This window comes from Molothrus ater, chromosome 1 (assembly GCF_012460135.2).
Source record: "Molothrus ater isolate BHLD 08-10-18 breed brown headed cowbird chromosome 1, BPBGC_Mater_1.1, whole genome shotgun sequence".
Taxonomy (NCBI): Eukaryota; Metazoa; Chordata; class Aves; order Passeriformes; family Icteridae; genus Molothrus; species Molothrus ater.
In genome coordinates this window covers 721,036-738,064 of record NC_050478.2, presented here as the reverse complement: position 1 = coordinate 738,064, position 17,029 = coordinate 721,036, and the positions used below count along the sequence as shown (strand labels likewise).

The 17,029-nt window shown below is 52.6% G+C and overlaps 1 protein-coding gene across 1 annotated transcript in view; it reads left to right on the top strand.

Annotated features, from left to right (window-relative positions):
* The window catches only part of SMARCC1 (SWI/SNF related, matrix associated, actin dependent regulator of chromatin subfamily c member 1), a 74,374-nt gene that overhangs the window by 15,993 nt on the left and 41,352 nt on the right, over positions 1-17,029 (top strand). The window contains exons 4-17 of the mRNA XM_036379240.2: positions 28-109; positions 1,400-1,492; positions 2,696-2,765; positions 3,943-4,012; positions 5,214-5,289; positions 6,072-6,197; positions 6,902-7,020; positions 7,573-7,697; positions 8,372-8,431; positions 9,062-9,099; positions 10,897-11,018; positions 12,021-12,092; positions 15,616-15,729; positions 16,443-16,596. Coding sequence (XP_036235133.2) covers positions 28-109; positions 1,400-1,492; positions 2,696-2,765; positions 3,943-4,012; positions 5,214-5,289; positions 6,072-6,197; positions 6,902-7,020; positions 7,573-7,697; positions 8,372-8,431; positions 9,062-9,099; positions 10,897-11,018; positions 12,021-12,092; positions 15,616-15,729; positions 16,443-16,596 — 1,321 coding nt within the window. The remainder of the gene's footprint in view (positions 1-27; positions 110-1,399; positions 1,493-2,695; positions 2,766-3,942; positions 4,013-5,213; positions 5,290-6,071; positions 6,198-6,901; positions 7,021-7,572; positions 7,698-8,371; positions 8,432-9,061; positions 9,100-10,896; positions 11,019-12,020; positions 12,093-15,615; positions 15,730-16,442; positions 16,597-17,029) is intronic.

The following is a 17,029-nucleotide window of genomic DNA, read 5'->3' as shown; positions in this document are numbered from 1 at the left end:
ATATTTGTGAATCATTTCCCTTGACAGGAGGAGGTTTGACCTGCAGAATCCTTCCCGCATGGACCGGAACGTGGAGATGTTCATGACCATTGAGAAAACACTGGTGCAGGCAAGGAGAAACCCAGGCCAGGGCAGGCCCCACTCCCTGGGCAGGAGAAACCCAGGCCAGGGCAGGCCCCACTCCCTGGGCAGGAGAAACCCAGGCCAGGGCAGGCCCCACTGCTGGGCAGGAGGAACCCAGGCCAGGGCAGGCCCCACTCCTGGGCAGGAGGAACCCAGGCCAGGGCAGGCCCCACTCCCTGGGCAGGAGGAACCCAGGCCAGGGCAGGCCCCACTCCCTGGGCAGGAGGAACCCAGGCCAGGGCAGGCCCCACTCCTGGGCAGGAGGAACCCAGGCCAGGGCAGGCCCCACTCCTGGGCAGGAGGAACCCAGGCCAGGGCAGGCCCCACTCCTGGGCAGGAGGAACCCAGGCCAGGGCAGGCCCCACTCCCTGGGCAGGAGGAACCCAGGCCAGGGCAGGCCCCACTCCCTGGGCAGGAGAAACCCAGGCCAGGGCAGGCCCCACTGCTGGGCAGGAGGAACCCAGGCCAGGGCAGGCCCCACTGCTGGCACTCAGGGCAGGACTTCACCCTGGCCCTCTGTAGGAATGGAGGACCCTCCCCTCCCTCTCCCACCCAGCTCAGTCACAATTCCACATTTTCGCTTGAAAAATGTGAAATATTTCCATTGGCCCTCTGTGGATATGCAGAGGTTTTTGTTTTATTTATTTGTGTGAGGAAAACCTGTTGTAAGGAAAGAGAAAACATCCCAGGTGTCCCCATGTCCCTGTGGAGGTGGCACCCTTGGGGCTGGGTGACTGCTCCTGTACCCATTCCAGGGCTGACTTCCAGTTTGATCTGAACTGGCCTTTTTCAGGTTAGGATCCATTTTACTCTCACTTTACCAAACAAGTTGTTATCTGTACTCATTAAGCAGCTCTGTGGAGTCTCATTTGAAGTTCAGTTTTTTAGCTGCTGCATGGCAATAATGTGTGATTTTTTTTTTTTTAAACTCTGAAGCCGAGTTCAGTGTATGATGTAGTCAAAACATAACTTTCAGGTGTCCATTAACAATGGAAACAGGAAGAACAGCAAAAAGCAACAATAATTTTATTACAAAAAACCCTTGCCCACGTACAGTGGTTTCAGTGCCTGATAAAAACCTGGGCAGGGCTTTGCTGGGGAGCTGTGGGAAGGGAATGTCCCTGTCCCTGGGCCCCTGGAGCTGGGATCACTGACCTGTGTCACCCCCTGGTCTGGGTTCCACTGCAGTTCCAGCACTGGGGATTTTATAGGAATATTCTGATTTTTGCCACAGATCACCTCCTAATTCCTTGTTCACCTTGCTGTTCTCTCCCAGAACAACTGTCTGAGCAGACCAACCATCTACCTCATTCCTGACATGGAGCTGAAGCTGGCCAACAAGCTGAAGGACATTGTCAAGCGTCACCAGGTGAATGTCACACAGCACAGCTGTACCAGGGCTGCTCAGCTCTGAGGGACAGCCCTGCCTTAGCCCTGGGCTGCCTGAACCCTGGCTGTGCTCTAAAAGCACACCTGGACCTGCTGCCAGCTGGCTCTGGGTGAGCTGGGACAGCCCCAGCTGATTTATTGCTCAGCACAGGTTTGTCCAAGCCTGGGTCTGAAGCAGGGAGTGAGGCAGCTGTTCCAGATGTGTGGGACAGCAGAAGGAAGCTTCACTCTGAAATGGTTGTTGGTTTTTGCTTTATTTCACTCTTTGATTGCTGGTGCTGAGCAGAGCCCAGGCAGCCTCAGGGAATCTTGCCCTCGTAATTCCAGGATGACTTGAGCAAGATTAATGGCTTCATCCTTAAAAACATAAACAGGCTTCTCACTTGTCTGCAGAGAAATACCCTGGAACGTGACCTCTGCATGGTCTGATGGCTTTTGAGTCAGGACAAGTCACAGCTGTAGCCAAAGAGTTTCTTTTCCAGATTTAATGTATTTCCTGTGTTGTGATTATGAACCATTGTCTCAGCCTCAGTTGGGCAGATTTTCACAAGTTGCTCTTAATTATTTGGCTGATTCAGGATGGGTGTTATTGCTTAAATTAGAGTGAATGAGTCAATTTTCCTTTCATAAAGGAAGTCTGTAGTGAGCTCCACGCTGTATCCATGAGTGATTTAAGGGATTTTTAAAGCAGCTTTGTCTCTGCAGGGATGTGAGGAGATGAAAACAGAAATTGTCCCTAATTCTGCTTTTTGGGCTTTCCTTTGCTCTGCCTCTGAATGCTCATCTTGTCACTAGCTTTGCTTCCTCACTATCTTGGTTATTTTCATTTTTTAACCCCTTGCTGTCATCTCCCCACTACCCCAGCCCAGTGCCTGTGGCTCCCTGCTGTCCCAAGTCCTCCCTGCTCCAATTTCTGTTATTTTCCAGCTCCTTCCAGAGCTGCCCTGTCCCTTTCCTGAGCTGTGGGAGCTCTTGCCCTTCAGCCCCTGATCCCAGAGCATCCCACATCCCACCCCTCAATGCTGTTCTATTCCTGCTGCTGCCATCCAGGGATGGGATCTGCAGCTCATTGTGCTGTTCAATCAATCCCTTACACGTTTATGGGATGGAAGTTTTGAACACCAGCTGCCTCTTGGGGTGATGTGCTCAGGGTTTCTCATGCAGTTTCTTCTGTTTCCCACAGGGAACTGTCACTGAAGAGAAATCCAAGGCTACCCACCACGTGTATCCAAGTCCTACCTCAGTGGATGATGGTAAGGTTCTGGGGCAGCTTTTCAGTGGGAACACTCTGGGAATGAGTGCCATGAGAAGCTGTGGAAGTGTTCACCAGGACTCTTCCCAGCCTGCTCCTGAGGAACACTTGCTGCATTGTGGATAATGTGCCTGGGGAGCTTGAGGCTGGATACTGGGAGAGTTCCTCCTGCCCAGGACAGGGGTGGAGTCCCAACCCTGGAGGGATTTCAGAGCTGATGTGGCACTTGGGGACATGGGTCAGTGCTGGGGAATGGCTGCACTCTGATCTTGGAGGGCTTTTCCAGCCTCAGCAATTCCCTGATTCTGAGTTCCTGGCTCTCCAGGAATTCTGCAGGGGATGCTGGTACAATCCCTGTGCGTGGGGGGCAAGGAGAGCTCCTCCATGAGCCTTGGCTGTGTTCAAGTTCACTCTGCCTGCATGAAGTGCAAGGTCCAAAAAGAAGCAATTTCACTGCTGCCTCTTTCTGCAAATAGCAAAAAATATTTCTTCCCTTTTTCATCTTAAATAAATTTAATTACCTGGGAGGTGATTGTCCTCAAGCCCAAGTTGCACAGACATAAAGAAATCCCTTTCCCACATTCCCTGGCCTGTGCTGGCCACTAGATGGAAGTGCTCCCTGCAGTTTGCAGGGATCAGGAATGGTTTGTGTCTGTCCCTCTGACAGCAGCAGGCTCAGCCCTGTGTGTGTCTCAGGCTCTGAGCTCTGAGCCCCAGGTCACACTGGGGGAGCAGCCCAAAATTCCAGCAGGGATTGGAGATGGACGTTCACATCCTTGGGGTTTCTCCTGTGATGCTTCTCTGGGCTCTGTGCTCAGGATTTGGGTTGCAGGGTTTGGTACTTGAGAGCTGCAGGGCTGGGTGGGATATTGGGAATTAGGAATTGTTCCTGGCAGGGTGGGCAGCCCTGGCACAGGTGCCCAGAGCAGCTGGGGCTGCCCCTGGATCCCTGGCAGTGCCCAGGCCAGGCTGGACAGGGCTGGGAGCACCTGGGACAGTGGGGGTGTCCCTGCCATGGCAGAGGGGATTGGGATGAGCTTTAAGGTCCCTTCCCAGCTCAGTCCCAGCAGACCTTTAGCAGGGGGGTTTGCAGTAACTTCCCTTTGACTCACTGTGCAAAAGTGAATTATTGAGCTTTTCCCTCCACATCTGACCTGGATCTTGTGTTCCCTTTGCAGATGAGTGGTTGAGACCTGTGATGAAAAAGGACAAGCAGGTGCTGGTACATTGGGGCTTTTTTCCTGACAGGTAAAGATGGCTGGGGGAAGCAAACCCTGAGTTTTAACTGGTTGTTGATGGAAAAGTCTTGATCTCAATGAGCAAAGCTTGAAAGGAATGAACTATTGATGTAAAACTGCAATATCCACATCCTTTTGTGGCACTGGCAGGTGGGTGAGGCTGGAAAAAGAGTTCTTCTGCAGAGCCACAAGGAACTGGTTGGAAATTGATTTTAAAGCTGGAATGAGCCTTTCCTTAAATTTTAAAGGGAGAACCTGGCTGAGCTCTGACAAAGAGATTTACTCCAAGGGTTGTCTTCAGTCAGGTGCAAGTGACTGTTAATGCATCCTTTGAGAAACCTGCCCTGTGCTCTTGGAACATGTTAAAATTCAATGTATGTGCTGGTAGGAGCTTCACTGTATTTGCAATAACTGGTTTCTGAGCCCAGGCTGTGGAAGATAATGAAAACATTGATAACCCAGTATTGACTTCTATTTAATTAACTTTCTCAGGCCACTGAAATCTGTTCACACACCAAATTCCTAGGAGCTCTATCTCACATGGGGCTTTCAATGGAGAACAGCAAACAATAATCACACTCAAGTTTTTTATTCATACAGATGAAGAGCCTTTAAATATTTCTATATTTCTATCAGTAGTCAGGCTTGTGTTGGTGTTTTTAAACCAGGTACACACAAAACAAAGTGTCAAGCCAGGAATGGCTGTGTGCACATCTTTCCTTGCACCTGACTCCTTCCTCAGCACCTGGTGTTGGTTACAAAGGACTGTGGCTTTTGCTGTTCCTCAGTGCAGTTTGTTAATAAATAGACTTTTGAGGAAATAATGTGGAAGAATGAATATAAATGATGAGTGGTTTCTAGGACAGGGTGCAGCTTCCTCCCTTCCAGGAATCCAGTAGCTCTTGCTTTGAAATCACAAGAACAGAAAGAAGTGATTAAGTTAATGGCAGGGTTGGTTGGGTGACTCAGAGCTGCCTTTAGCCCCTGAATCTCTCCAGACTTGCACTTGAAGCTGGACTGGTTCACTGAGAGGATTTTTAACTTTTAACGTGCGTTGGATGCCCCAGGGCCCGCCCTGTGCCCGGTTCAGTGGCACAAAGCAGGATTGCTCCCTGTGGGAATGAGCAGTCCCAGCAGGGAGGGCTGCATGTGCCAGAGCTGCTGGAAAACCATTCCTGGTGCCTGAGCTGTCCTCTCCTGCCCCTCCCCAGCTACGACACCTGGGTCCACGCCAGCGAGATCGAGGCGGAAATCGAGGATGCGCCCATCCCCGAGAAACCCTGGAAGGTGAGAAACCCTGCCTCAGGCCCTGGGGAGCTGAGCTGAGCCTGCCTTAGGCCTGGGGAGCTGAGTCTGGCTCAGTCCTTCCAGAGCTCCCCCCCTGGGGCAGTTGGTTGTTGGGTGTTGCCCTGCACTCACTGTGTTACCCTGGCCATGTTCTGTGTGTGCTCCTGGAGTCACAGCAGCCCAGGCTGAAAGGGCCTTGCAGTCTGTTCCAGCACCTGTAGCTTGCTGGAAAACAGGATTTTGGGGTGTAAACCTTACTAGGAATAGTCAGAGAGAATTGTGTGAAGTATTAATAAATCAGTAATAAATTGTAGAAATGGCCCTAAAGCACCAGAAGGTTTCTCAGCCGTGTAAACCAAACTATCTGAAGGTGGATGTTGTAATCCTGACAGTTGGCTTTGTCCCTCCAGGGAATGGCCGACTCTTGCTCACTTTTTGGTGTTTGTGGTACACCTGCCTAGGGGATGTGTGTATTTAGGAGGTGTTGATGGCAATTTTCAGCATGCAAAGAGCACTGGTAACCCAGAGCTGCTGTCCCAGATCTCAGAACTGACCTCCCACTCCTGGAGGCCTGAAAATGGTTGAGGAACAGAGGTTGAGTTCTGAGTCCTGTTCATCCTCTGTGGTCCTACCCTGTGTCACTGCCAGGAGTGTGTGTGCAACCAGAGGGATTGGGACACTCAGACCTGGTAAAGCTCCAGAGATGTCCCTAACCCTGGGAGGTCTCCCATGGAGTTGTTTCTCCCCAAAGCATCAGCCTGTCCCTGTCTCCTGGTGTGCAGGTCCATGCCAAGTGGATTCTGGACACGGATGTGTTCAATGAGTGGATGAATGAGGAGGATTATGAGGTGGATGAGAACAGGAAATCCGTCAGCTTCCGCCAGAGGATCTCCATGAAGAATGAGGAGGTGAGGGGGGCCTGGGGAGACAGCAGGGTCCTTCAGCTCTGCAGGCACAGGGCTGGAGAAGGGAGGGAGCCAGGGAGAGCTCAGAGCCCTGGCAGGGCCTGGAGGGGCTCCAGGAGAGCTGGAGAGGGACTGGGGACAAGGCATGGAGGGACAGGACCCAGGGAATGGCTCCCAGTGCCAGAGGGCAGGGATGGATGGGAGATTGGGAATTGGGAATTCCTGGCTGGGATGGAATTGCCAGAGCAGCTGGGGCTGCCCCTGGATCCCTGGCAGTGCCCAAGGCCAGGTTGGACATTGGGGTTTGGAGCACGTGGGGCAGTGGGAGGTGTCCCTGCCATGGCAGGGGTGGCACTGGGTGGGCTCTGAGGTCCCTCCAACCCAACCCAAACCATCCTGGGGTGTTGGCACTGCTGTGGGTGTTTGGATCCCCACAGCTGGGCTGGGCATGGGATGGGGCTCCAGGAGAGCTGGAGAGGGACTGGGGACAAGGCATGGAGGGACAGGACCCAGGGAATGGCTCCCAGTGCCAGAGGGCAGGGATAAATGGGAGATTGGGAACTGTTCCCTATGAGGGTGGGCAGGCCCTGGCACAGGGTGCCCAGAGAGGCTGTGGCATCTTGTTTTGGGGTGGGTTAAGGAAGGATGCAGCCTCCAGCCCTGCAGTGGGAGAATTTGGGATAACTCCAAGCTCTGCTCCCTCCCAGCCTGTGAGGAGCCCTGAGAGGAGGGACAGGAAAGCAGCAGCCAGCACAAGGAAGAGGAAACACTCCCCTTCTCCACCCCCCACGCCTGTGGAGTCCAGGAAAAAGACAGGGAAGAAAGGGTGAGTGTCTGCAAGTGTCCAGAGGCCTGGAATTTGAGGTGAAAAGAGATGAGGAAGAGAAGAAATTCAAGAAATGCCTATGGGGAGAGCTCTGTGACCTGGGGTTCTGGAATTATTTCTGGATAGGCTTGAGGGATTATTCCTGAGCAGTTTGTGCAATTCCTTATTCTACCAATGTTTTACCCAAATAAAAACTTAATTACTATTAATTAAATGGTAATAAGGAAGTTTTTAATAGTAATTAAAAACTTAATTACTAACTATGGGGTATTATGTGTGGGTATGGAGAGGAGCACTTCAAAGCTAAGAATTCAGGTGTTGTTTATGGACCTGTGGGGCTCTAATGAGACAAAACTGGAACTTTATCAGGAATGAGTTGGTAATCTGAATTCCTCCTCCCAGGTGTAAAGCCTGAGTTGGGGTCTGTGAGGAGATGGGGGCTGGTTCTGCCCCTGTTCCCAGAGGGGTTTCAGGAGGATTTGACCCTCCTGTCCTGGCACTGAGCCCTGTCCAGGAGCATCTGGCACAGCCCCTGTGTCTGCTCTGTTCCAGGCAAGCAGCTCTCTATGGCAAAAGGAGGGGGCAGAAGGAAGAGGATGAGCAGGAGGATCTCACCAAGGACATGGAGGATCCCACCCCAGTACCCAACATAGAAGAAGTGGTACTTCCCAAAAATGGTAAAATATGGGAACAGTTTGGGCTCTTTGAGTGTTAGAAATGAAACTGCATTAAAACTGTGTCTATATTTTGTCAAATCTTTGAAGTACTCCATGGCCATGGATCTCTGCCCATAAATTTATCTAGTCAGGCATGTAACAGCTGAAAAGGGCAGCAGTGTCACCTCCTTTTGGCCTTTTAAAATACAAAACTACATTTATAAAAGACACTTTTAAAAATAGATTTGCAGTGATCTGCTGAAATGTTTCATTTCACTGGCTCATGTTGGGGGAAATGGAGTTTTCTGGAGCAAAGTATTTCCCTGCCAAGCCCCCAGAAGAAGGATGTTAAATGAGTGGAAAATGTGCTGGTGTCAAGCGCTTTTAGTCCTTTTCAGGGAAATGTTGGTGTGGGCAATAATAATTCTGGGAAAAAGAATTCCTTCAGCATCCCTGGCAGCAGTAATTTTGGGAGTCTCTGTGTTTGGGCGTTCCTTGGTGTGGATGTGCACTGGAGCCTTGCTGTGTGTTGGGCAGGGCTGTGCTGCTCTGAGTGGAGCTGGGAATGCAGGGCAATGGGACAAACGGGCCCTTGAGCTGCTGTGAACTCCTGAAGTGCAGGCAGAGCCCAGGGAATGAGGCCAGGCTGCAGCTCTGCTGCTCTCTGCTGCTCTCTCATCACTCTGTTCTTGCAGTGAACCCAAAGAAGGACAGTGAGAACACGCCCGTGAAAGGAGGAACCGTGGCTGACCTGGGTAAAGCCCCTGAGCCCTCACCCTCAATCCTGCTTCCAGTCAATATTTTAAAACATTTCTTAAATATTTCTAAATCTCCTAGAAATCTCCCAGTTTAAAAAGCAATCTCTACTTCTGCTGTTTTGTTGAATTAATTCATATTTCATAGAAATTCAAGTTTCAGTGTACCAGCTCTTCACTGCAAGGCTGTTCCCTCATAGGCTACTGTTATTTTTATTTTTTAACATGACATGCAAGCTCTTTTCTAGCAGAATTTTTTTTTTTTACTGGGAATCAGGGTAAATCACAGGTTCCCTGAGCTTTGCTGAGCCTTGGCATGAGATACAAACTCGTATCCCAAATCTTATTGTCCAAAAGTCATTTAGGACACTGGGAAAGGAAGTAATTAATTATGGATTCTGAAGTGTTGAGAAATTCTAATTATCCTTCCTGTATTCTTACCTGTTCCCTGGTCTGGGATAGGTAAAGGTGTAATTGCTTTAGTGATGTGGGATCCACTTTGTTTCCCTCCTCCCTTCCCTTCCCAAAGAAATTAAATGTCCTTTCCAGCTAAACAATTGTGTTGCTGGAAAGGCTCCTGGGCATTTAAATGAGTTTATTGGTGTAATTCTCAATGGTTTTACCTTTCAGATGAGCAGGATGAGGAGACAGTGGCAACTGGAGGAAAGGTAACAGCACCTGCTGCTTCCTGAATGTGGTAACAACCGAGACTGTAGAATCCCAGGTGGTTTGGGACCTTAAAAAGCACCCAGTGCCACCCCTGCCATGGCAGGGACACTGCCAGGGATCCAGGGGCAGCCACAGCTGCTCTGGGATTTCCATCCTGGCCCCTCTCCAGGAACAATTCCTCCCCAGTATCCAACCCTGCCCTCTTTCTCTCTGAAGTCGTTCCCTGTGTCCTGTCAAGATCTTAGTCTCACCTTCAGTAACTTCACCTGAACTCATTTTCCAGTGATCTGTAAGATTAAGATTAAATCAGTGACTGACAGGATTGAGGATTTGTTATTATAGAACTCTCCAGGTTCTGTGGATGACTTGGTATTTTTAAATCTGGTCTATCAAAAAGGAGAATGAGGAGACAGATGCTGAGTATTTTCCAAGAAGCATTTTTCAGAGAGAGGTTTTGCTTTGGGTTTTTTTCGGTTTTAGGACTAAATCTAAACCCTGCTTTGGCTCCCTGATCATTTCAGTAGAGCTGCAGGGGTAGTTTCTGTATTGAATTGCATTTGTGGCATGCCAGGCACTATTTTTAACAGATGTCAGATCCCTGGATGTGTTCAGAGTGGTACCTTGTTGTCTTTGGGGGGGCTCAGATAAAGATCTGATCACAGATAACGATCCATTATTGATACCAGTGACTCCTCAGGGTCTGCCTGTGGGACTTGGCTATTTTTAATGTCACTCAATCAACACCTGAGGTGTTTTGTACAGTTCTTGTCACGTCCTGACCCTGTTTTGCTGCCTCCTCTGTGCCCTCCTCGTGATCATTGAGGCTCAGCAGTTGGAACTTCAGTTGCAGAACAGCAGCTGTTCACAGGAGGCTCAGTGGAGAGGCCCCAAAGCTGTCCCTGCTCCTGGGGGTGTCCCAGAATGTCTGTGGGACCCCTGTGCTGCTGTCCCTGCTCATGAGGGTGTCCCAGAATGTCTGTGGGCTCAGGGACCCCTGTGCTGCTGTCCCTGCTCCTGGGGGTGTCACAGAGTGTCTGTGGGACCCCTGTGCTGCTCTCCCTGCTCATGGGGGTGTCCCAGAGTGTCTGTGGGACCCCTGTGCTGCTGTCCCTGCTCATGGGGGTGTCCCAGAGTGTCTGTGGGACCCCTGTGCTGCTCTCCCTGCTCATGGGGGTGTCCCAGAGTGTCTGTGGGACCCCTGTGCTGCTCTCCCTGCTCCTGGGGGTGTCACAGAGTGTCTGTGGGACCCCTGTGCTGCTGTCCCTGCTCGTGGGGGTGTCCCAGAGTGTCTGTGGGACCCCTGTGCTGCTCTCCCTGCTCATGGGGGTGTCACAGAGTGTCTCTGGGACCCCTGTGCTGCTGTCCCTGCTCATGGGGGTGTCCCAGAGTGTCTGTGGGACCCCTGTGCTGCTGTCCCTGCTCCTGGGGGTGTCACAGAGTGTCTGTGGGACCCCTGTGCTGCTGTCCCTGCTCCTGGGGGTGTCCCAGAGTGTCTGTGGGACCCCTGTGCTGCTGTCCCTGCTCCTGGGGGTGTCCCAGAGTGTCTGTGGGACCCCTGTGCTGCTGTCCCTGCTTGTGAGGGTGTCCCAGAATGTCTGTGGGACCCCTGTGCTGCTGTCCCTGCTCGTGGGGGTGTCACAGAATGTCTGTGGGACCCCTGTGCTGCTGTCCCTGCTCGTGGGGGTGTCACAGAATGTCTGTGGGACCCCTGTGCTGCTCTCCCTGCTCCTGGGGGTGTCCCAGAATGTCTGTGGGACCCCTGTGCCCTCACCCTGCTGTGTCCCCCTGTGCCCCAGGAGGACGAGGACCCCAACAAGGGTGACCAGAGCCGCTCCCTGGACGCGGGGGAGGACAATGTCACCGAGCAGACCAACCACATCATCATCCCCAGCTACGCCTCCTGGTTCGACTACAACTGGTGAGGGGCCCTGGGCCAGGGGGCTCCATGGGGTGGTGGCTGCTGCTGCCTGGGCCAGGGGGCTCCATGGGGTGGTGGCTGCTGCTGCTGCTGCTGCCTGGATCCTGTTCCCCAGTGAGCTATCCTGTGGAAAGGCTGCTGAGCAGTCAGCCACACTCACCATGGGCAGCTCAGCCAGGAGAGGCAGCCAGCAGGACCTTTTGTAGGGTCAGTTCCAGCAGGGTTTATTTCAGCACACCCAAGGGAAGTCGGGGACAGAGGACCTGGCCATGTGCTGTGCACAAGGTTTGGTATGGAGGGCATGGGGGTGGCACAAAGGGCTCAGTATGGGCACACGTGGGGGTGGCATTGCCCTACAGGGAAGATGGGGCCAGCCACCAGGGGTACCACAGCCAATGAGGGAGCAGGGAAAGGAGAAACCAACAGAATTTGGGACATATGGAAGGGACTGGAGTGGTTCATGGTGGTGTGCAAGACTCCATGGGGAAGTCTTCTCCTTCAGCCTAGGTGGGGAAAACTGTGGGAAATTGTTCCAAGGCAAGGCCCTGGGATTTCCCTGAGGGGGAAGGATTCAGGGAATTCCACAACAGCCCTGGGGATTCCCCTGAGGGGGAAGGATTCAGAGAATTCCACAGGCAGGCTTCACTTTTTTGGGTTTTTTTTGTTTTCTCACCAAGCTGAAGGAAGTGACTCTTGTTTAGGTCTGGTTCCCCTGTTTTGTGCTGAAATCTTTCTGGCCCTTCTCAGGGGTTGGGAATGAGGAAGAGGATTTCAAACAGGTTTTGCATACATTGATTTCCCTCCAATTCCCACCTTAATTCCTTTCTCTCTTCTCTAGTCGTCTGACTATTCTGTTTATTTAAAAGGAAAGCCTTTTTATTTTGCTTCAGAAGCTGACTTTGAGGAGAAGTCAGTGATTCTAGAGGGAGGACACTTGTTGCAGCCTGGAATCCTTGGAGTCAGGGCTGTTTCAGGCTCTGACACCGAACTGTTCTGTTGCAGCATCCACGTGATTGAACGCCGCGCGCTTCCGGAATTCTTCAACGGGAAAAACAAGTCCAAGACTCCAGAAATGTGAGTGAAACCTGGGAATGTGGGCAGTGACAGTGTGGCAGGATAAAGGAGCTTCCCATCCCATAAATCCTGTGGGCACAGCTGGGTGTGGGTGAGCCTGATACTTCCTGTAGGGACAGAGCCACAGACAGTGTTTGTTCATTGTTGTGGTAGAGATCAAAGTTTAAACAGCAAAGGGATATTTGCCAGTGGTTATCCAGGTAAAATAAAACTACTTTCCCCCAGTAATACTGGAACAAATTCTTCAAGTCTGTGTGGTACAAGATGTGATCAACTTCCAAAGCCATGTTAAAATGCCATGAAAGGGTAGAAGTGGAACAATCCTGCTTATTCCTCCCTCTCTCCTCATGCCATGCTCTATTTCTGTGTTTCTGTGTGTTGTAGATCCTGTCTCAGGCTGTGGAGTGAATTTTCTGGTTTGAGTTTGGTTATTCAGAGTGATCTTGAAAGGCCATGGATAAAGGAAAGATGGTCAAAGGCTTTTGAACAATATGTTTGTTTCTATTAAAATGATCCTAAACCCTGAGATTTCACACCAAAAAATCCTGGGTTTGGACACCAGTGTGTGCTGGTCCCTGTGGGCAGTGGGACTGGCCTGGTTGGGGTCACTTTGTCCTGGTGTCAGATCTTGGCTTGGTTCCAAAGCAGCTTTTGGGGATTTTAGAAGGTGTTTTTTCAATCCAGTACTACAGGAAGTGTTTGAGGTGTCTCCTCAGTGTCCTGATCTCATCTGGGCCCTTCATTCCTCATACACAGCATTCCATGGGATCCCAGAATGGTTTGGGCTGGAAGGGACCTTAAACCCACCCAGTGCCACCCCTGCCATGGCAGGGACACCTCCCACTGTCCCAGGTGCTCCAAGCCCATCCAGTCTGGCCTTGGGCACTGCCAGGGATCCAGGGGCAGCCACAGCTGCTCTGGGAATTCCATCCCAGCCAGGAATTCCCAATTCCCAATCTCCCACCCATCCCTGCCCTCTGGCAGTGGGAGCCATTCCCTGTGTCCTGTCCCTCCATCCCTTGTCCCCAGTCCCTCTCCAGCTCTCCTGGAGCCCCTCCAGGCCCTGCCAGGGGCTCTGAGCTCTCCCTGGAGCCTTCTCCTCTCCAGGGGAACATTCCCAGCTCTCCCAGCCTGGAGAGGAGAATCCCTGCAGAGGTTATCCTCGTGCTGGGATCTCCCATCTCAGGTGTGGCTGTTGGTCTGTGGTGCTTTGGGTCTGATCAAGAAACAGGAATTAGGGACTGTCCTTTCTCCTGGGCCCCTCGTGGTGTTTGTGCCCTGCCCCAGGAGCTCCCTGGGGTGCAGCCAGGCTGTCCCTGGGCCTGTGCCAGGGCAGAAGCAGCTCAGGCTGGCATGGAACAGCAGCTTCTGGCTGGAGGAAAGGGGAGTTCTGAGCTCTGAACAAGGCAAAGCACTGGGATGGGGCCTTAGGAAATTGGGATTGCTGCTCCTTGGAGTCTTTCAGGCCTGCCTGGGCAAAGCCCTAAGAAACCTGGTGACAATTCATGGTTTGAGCAGGAGCTTGGCTCAGACACCCCTGAGGCTCCTGGCACCCCCAAGGACTCCCAGTCCTTGGTCTGCCCTCCCAGCTTCCCTGCATGTGGGAGTGCAGAGGAAGCCCCAGCAGGGCTTGGGGCAAGGGGTTGTGCAGATCCTCTTGTTCCAGGCTCATCCAGCACTGCCTCTGTTCCAGCAGCTTTGCTGCCCAGGAAATTGCCCTTTGGGGGTTTCTCAGAGGGAGAGGCAGCAGGCAGCTGCCATGTGGAAGGAATGTTCCTCTCCTGGATCTGTGGCCCCTGTGATTGTCACTGCAGGCCCAGGTGCCCTTCTGCAGCTGGCATCACAAATCAGTGCTCCCCCTGCTCCTCCCTGGGCTGTCCCTGCTCTCTGCCTGCCATGGGAGCAGCCTGGGGACTCCTGCCAGTCCTCCTGTCACCCTGGAGATCTGGTGGTGGGGCCATTGTGGGGTTGTAGGAGCAGCACATGGTCCTGGCTGTGTTTTCTTTGGAGATCAAAGAGAACATCCCCCTGAATGGAGATGAGTGGCCTCAGCTGAATGTTTCAGGCCAGAACACCGTGCTGGAGGAGCTCACACAGGTTCATCCTTGTGACAGCTGTGCCTGGGGTGGCCCTGGCTGCAAAGGGATTCGGATAAATCCTGCTTGAGTTCTCACTGCTGACTGGGTTTAGCTGATGGCTCAAAACCATCTCCCTTCAGAGCCTGCCTGGGGATGTTCCTGTCTTGTGCTTCTCTGTGCACCTCCTGATGTGACCTTTGCTAATCAATACTAATTCCTGCAGCCAGGACCTGTTCTGGGCAGGTTCTTCCCCTCCTCCCCTGGAGCATTCAGGAATGTTCTCAGTGTTCCTCTGTGGAAGAAGCTCCTTTTTGTTTCCTGCCTCCCAAGCATCCCACATGGAGCCAAACACCTACTCCAGCAATTTTCTTCCAGCCAGTTGCACATATGATCTGGTCAGGAGGAAGATGTGGGATTTTGGCAGCGACATGTGCTTGCAGCATCTGCCTGCTCAGGCCTTGCCTGGATGATTTATATTTTTGGTTCCCAGCTGCTTCACACACTGCATGTGAAACATTCCCCCCTGGAATTTTCCAAAGGCAGAAATCTGCTCTAAAACCACTGTTTTACACACAGCTTTGCATTGGATACTCACTAAACAGAATCCTGCAGTAATTTGGGTACAAAAGGACCTTAAAGCCCATCTCACTGCACCTGCCTGCCATGGGCAGGGACATCTTCCATAGTCCAGGTTGCTCCAAGCCCCATCCAGCCTGGAAGGTGCCAACCTGTCTGTGTCAGATGGCGTTTGTTCCCTCTAAAGAGCAGGGCTATCAATAATTTTGTGGCAGGTTATTTTCTTCAGGATAATTTGTATTAGGAAGCATTAGTATTTTCCAGAATCTTACTGAAATGGGGGAATCTCTGAGGGGTTGTTTCTGCTCCAGCTGTTCCCAGCTGTGCTGGCTCTGGGCTCTTGTCCTCTGCTTTTCAAAGGTTTTTTCTTCTCCATGTTGCTGTTCTCCAGCCTTTCCTGCCTCATCCCTTCATCCATTAAAAACTCCACATGGAGCCACAGCAGTGTTCCATCCACGTCTGCTTTTCTGTGCAGCTTTTTTCCTTCACACAGGGATGCAGCAGGATTATTTATCCTGTTCCTGTGTAAAGACCAGACACCTTTATTTTCATCCTGCAGCTTCTATTCTGTTGTGGGAATATTTGCTCAGTGACCAAGCTGCAACAGATAATTGTGTGATTTACAATTTCAACATGTTTCCATGTGCTGCTAATCCAAACACAGGAGAAAATCCAGAGTGAAACAGTCTGGAACCAGAGTGTGCATTCCACTTCCCCATTGGTTTTGGTGCTGGTTCTGAAATGGCACCAGTGAAAGAGATCTGCTGGTGTTTCCTGGCCAGAGATGGGTGTTTGGGGGGTCAGTGTTGAAATGCCTGCCCTGAGCTGTGGAGGAGCTGAGGGACACGGCTGTGGCTGTTGTGTTGCAGATACCTGGCCTACAGGAACTTCATGATCGACACGTACCGGCTGAACCCGCAGGAGTACCTGACCAGCACTGCCTGCAGGAGGAACCTCACCGGGGACGTCTGTGCTGTCATGAGGTGACAGCCTGCCCTCTGGGGCCTTTGGGGACCTTTGGGGCCTGGGCCTTTGGGGCCTGCAGCTTCTGGGCATTTCCAGGCAGCAGCAGCATCGTGGAATAACTGAGGGTGGAAGAGCCCTCCAAAGATTGAGCCCAGCCCGTGCCCTATCCCCAGCAGAGCACTGAGTGCCACATCCAGGCCTTCCTTGGACACCTCTAGGTCACCTCTCTGGGCAGCCCTAACCCTAACCCTGAGCTCCCTTTCCATGGGGAAATTCCTGCTGTGCCCACCCTGAGCCTGCCCTGGCCCAGCCTGAGGCCGTTCCCTCTGCTCCTGTCCCTGTTCCCTGGGATAAGATCCCAAATCCCCCCGGCTGTGCCCTCCTGGCAGGAGCTGTGCAGAGCCACAAGGGCCCCTGAGCCTCCTTTGCTCCAGGCTGAGCCCCTGCCCAGCTCCATTCCCTGGACACACTCCAGCCCCTCAGGGTCTTTCTTTGGGGCCCAGAGCTCGACACAGTCAGGCTTTGTTTTATCCATCACACTGCAGTGCCCTCAGGTGTGCACAGAGCTCCTGCTCTGGGATTTGTTTTGCTCTTTGGGATTAAGGAAGGACTAGAGGAGCTCCTGGGTCTGGATTTGATCCAGCAACATCAGCTCTGTACTTCGTCCCCTCCCACACGAAGCACGAGCAAACCTTTGGTGGCAAAGGCTGGATTTGTGTTGTTTTCACAGGGTCCACGCCTTCCTGGAGCAGTGGGGGCTCATCAATTACCAGGTGGACCCCGAGAGCCGCCCCATGGCCATGGGGCCCCCCCCGACCCCCCACTTCAACGTGCTGGCCGACACCCCCTCGGGGCTGATGCCGCTGCACATCCGCACCCCGCAGGTGAGCCTGGGCTGGGGCTGGGGCTGCCCTGCCAGCCAGGGCCCTGCCCGGCTGGGGAGTGTCCCCTGACAGCTGGGGAGTGTCCCCTGACAGCTGGGGAAGTGTCCCCCTTGCTGGGCAGCTGGGGAAGTGTCCCCTGACAGCTGGGGAAGTGTCCCCTGTCTGACAGCTGGGGAAGTGTCCCCCTTGCTGGGCAGTTGGGGGAAGATGTCCCTTGCTGGGCAGCTGGGAAATGTCCCCTGTCTGACAGCTGGGAAGATGTCCCCCTTCCTGTCTGAGCAGCTGGGGGAGTGTCCCCTGTCTGACAGCTGGGGAAAGTGTCCCCCTTGGTTCCCACCTGGGGGAAGTGTCCCCTTTGCTGGGCGGCTGGGGAAGATGTCCCTTGCTGGGCAGCTGGAGAATGTTCCTTGTCTGACAGCTGAGAAATGTCCCT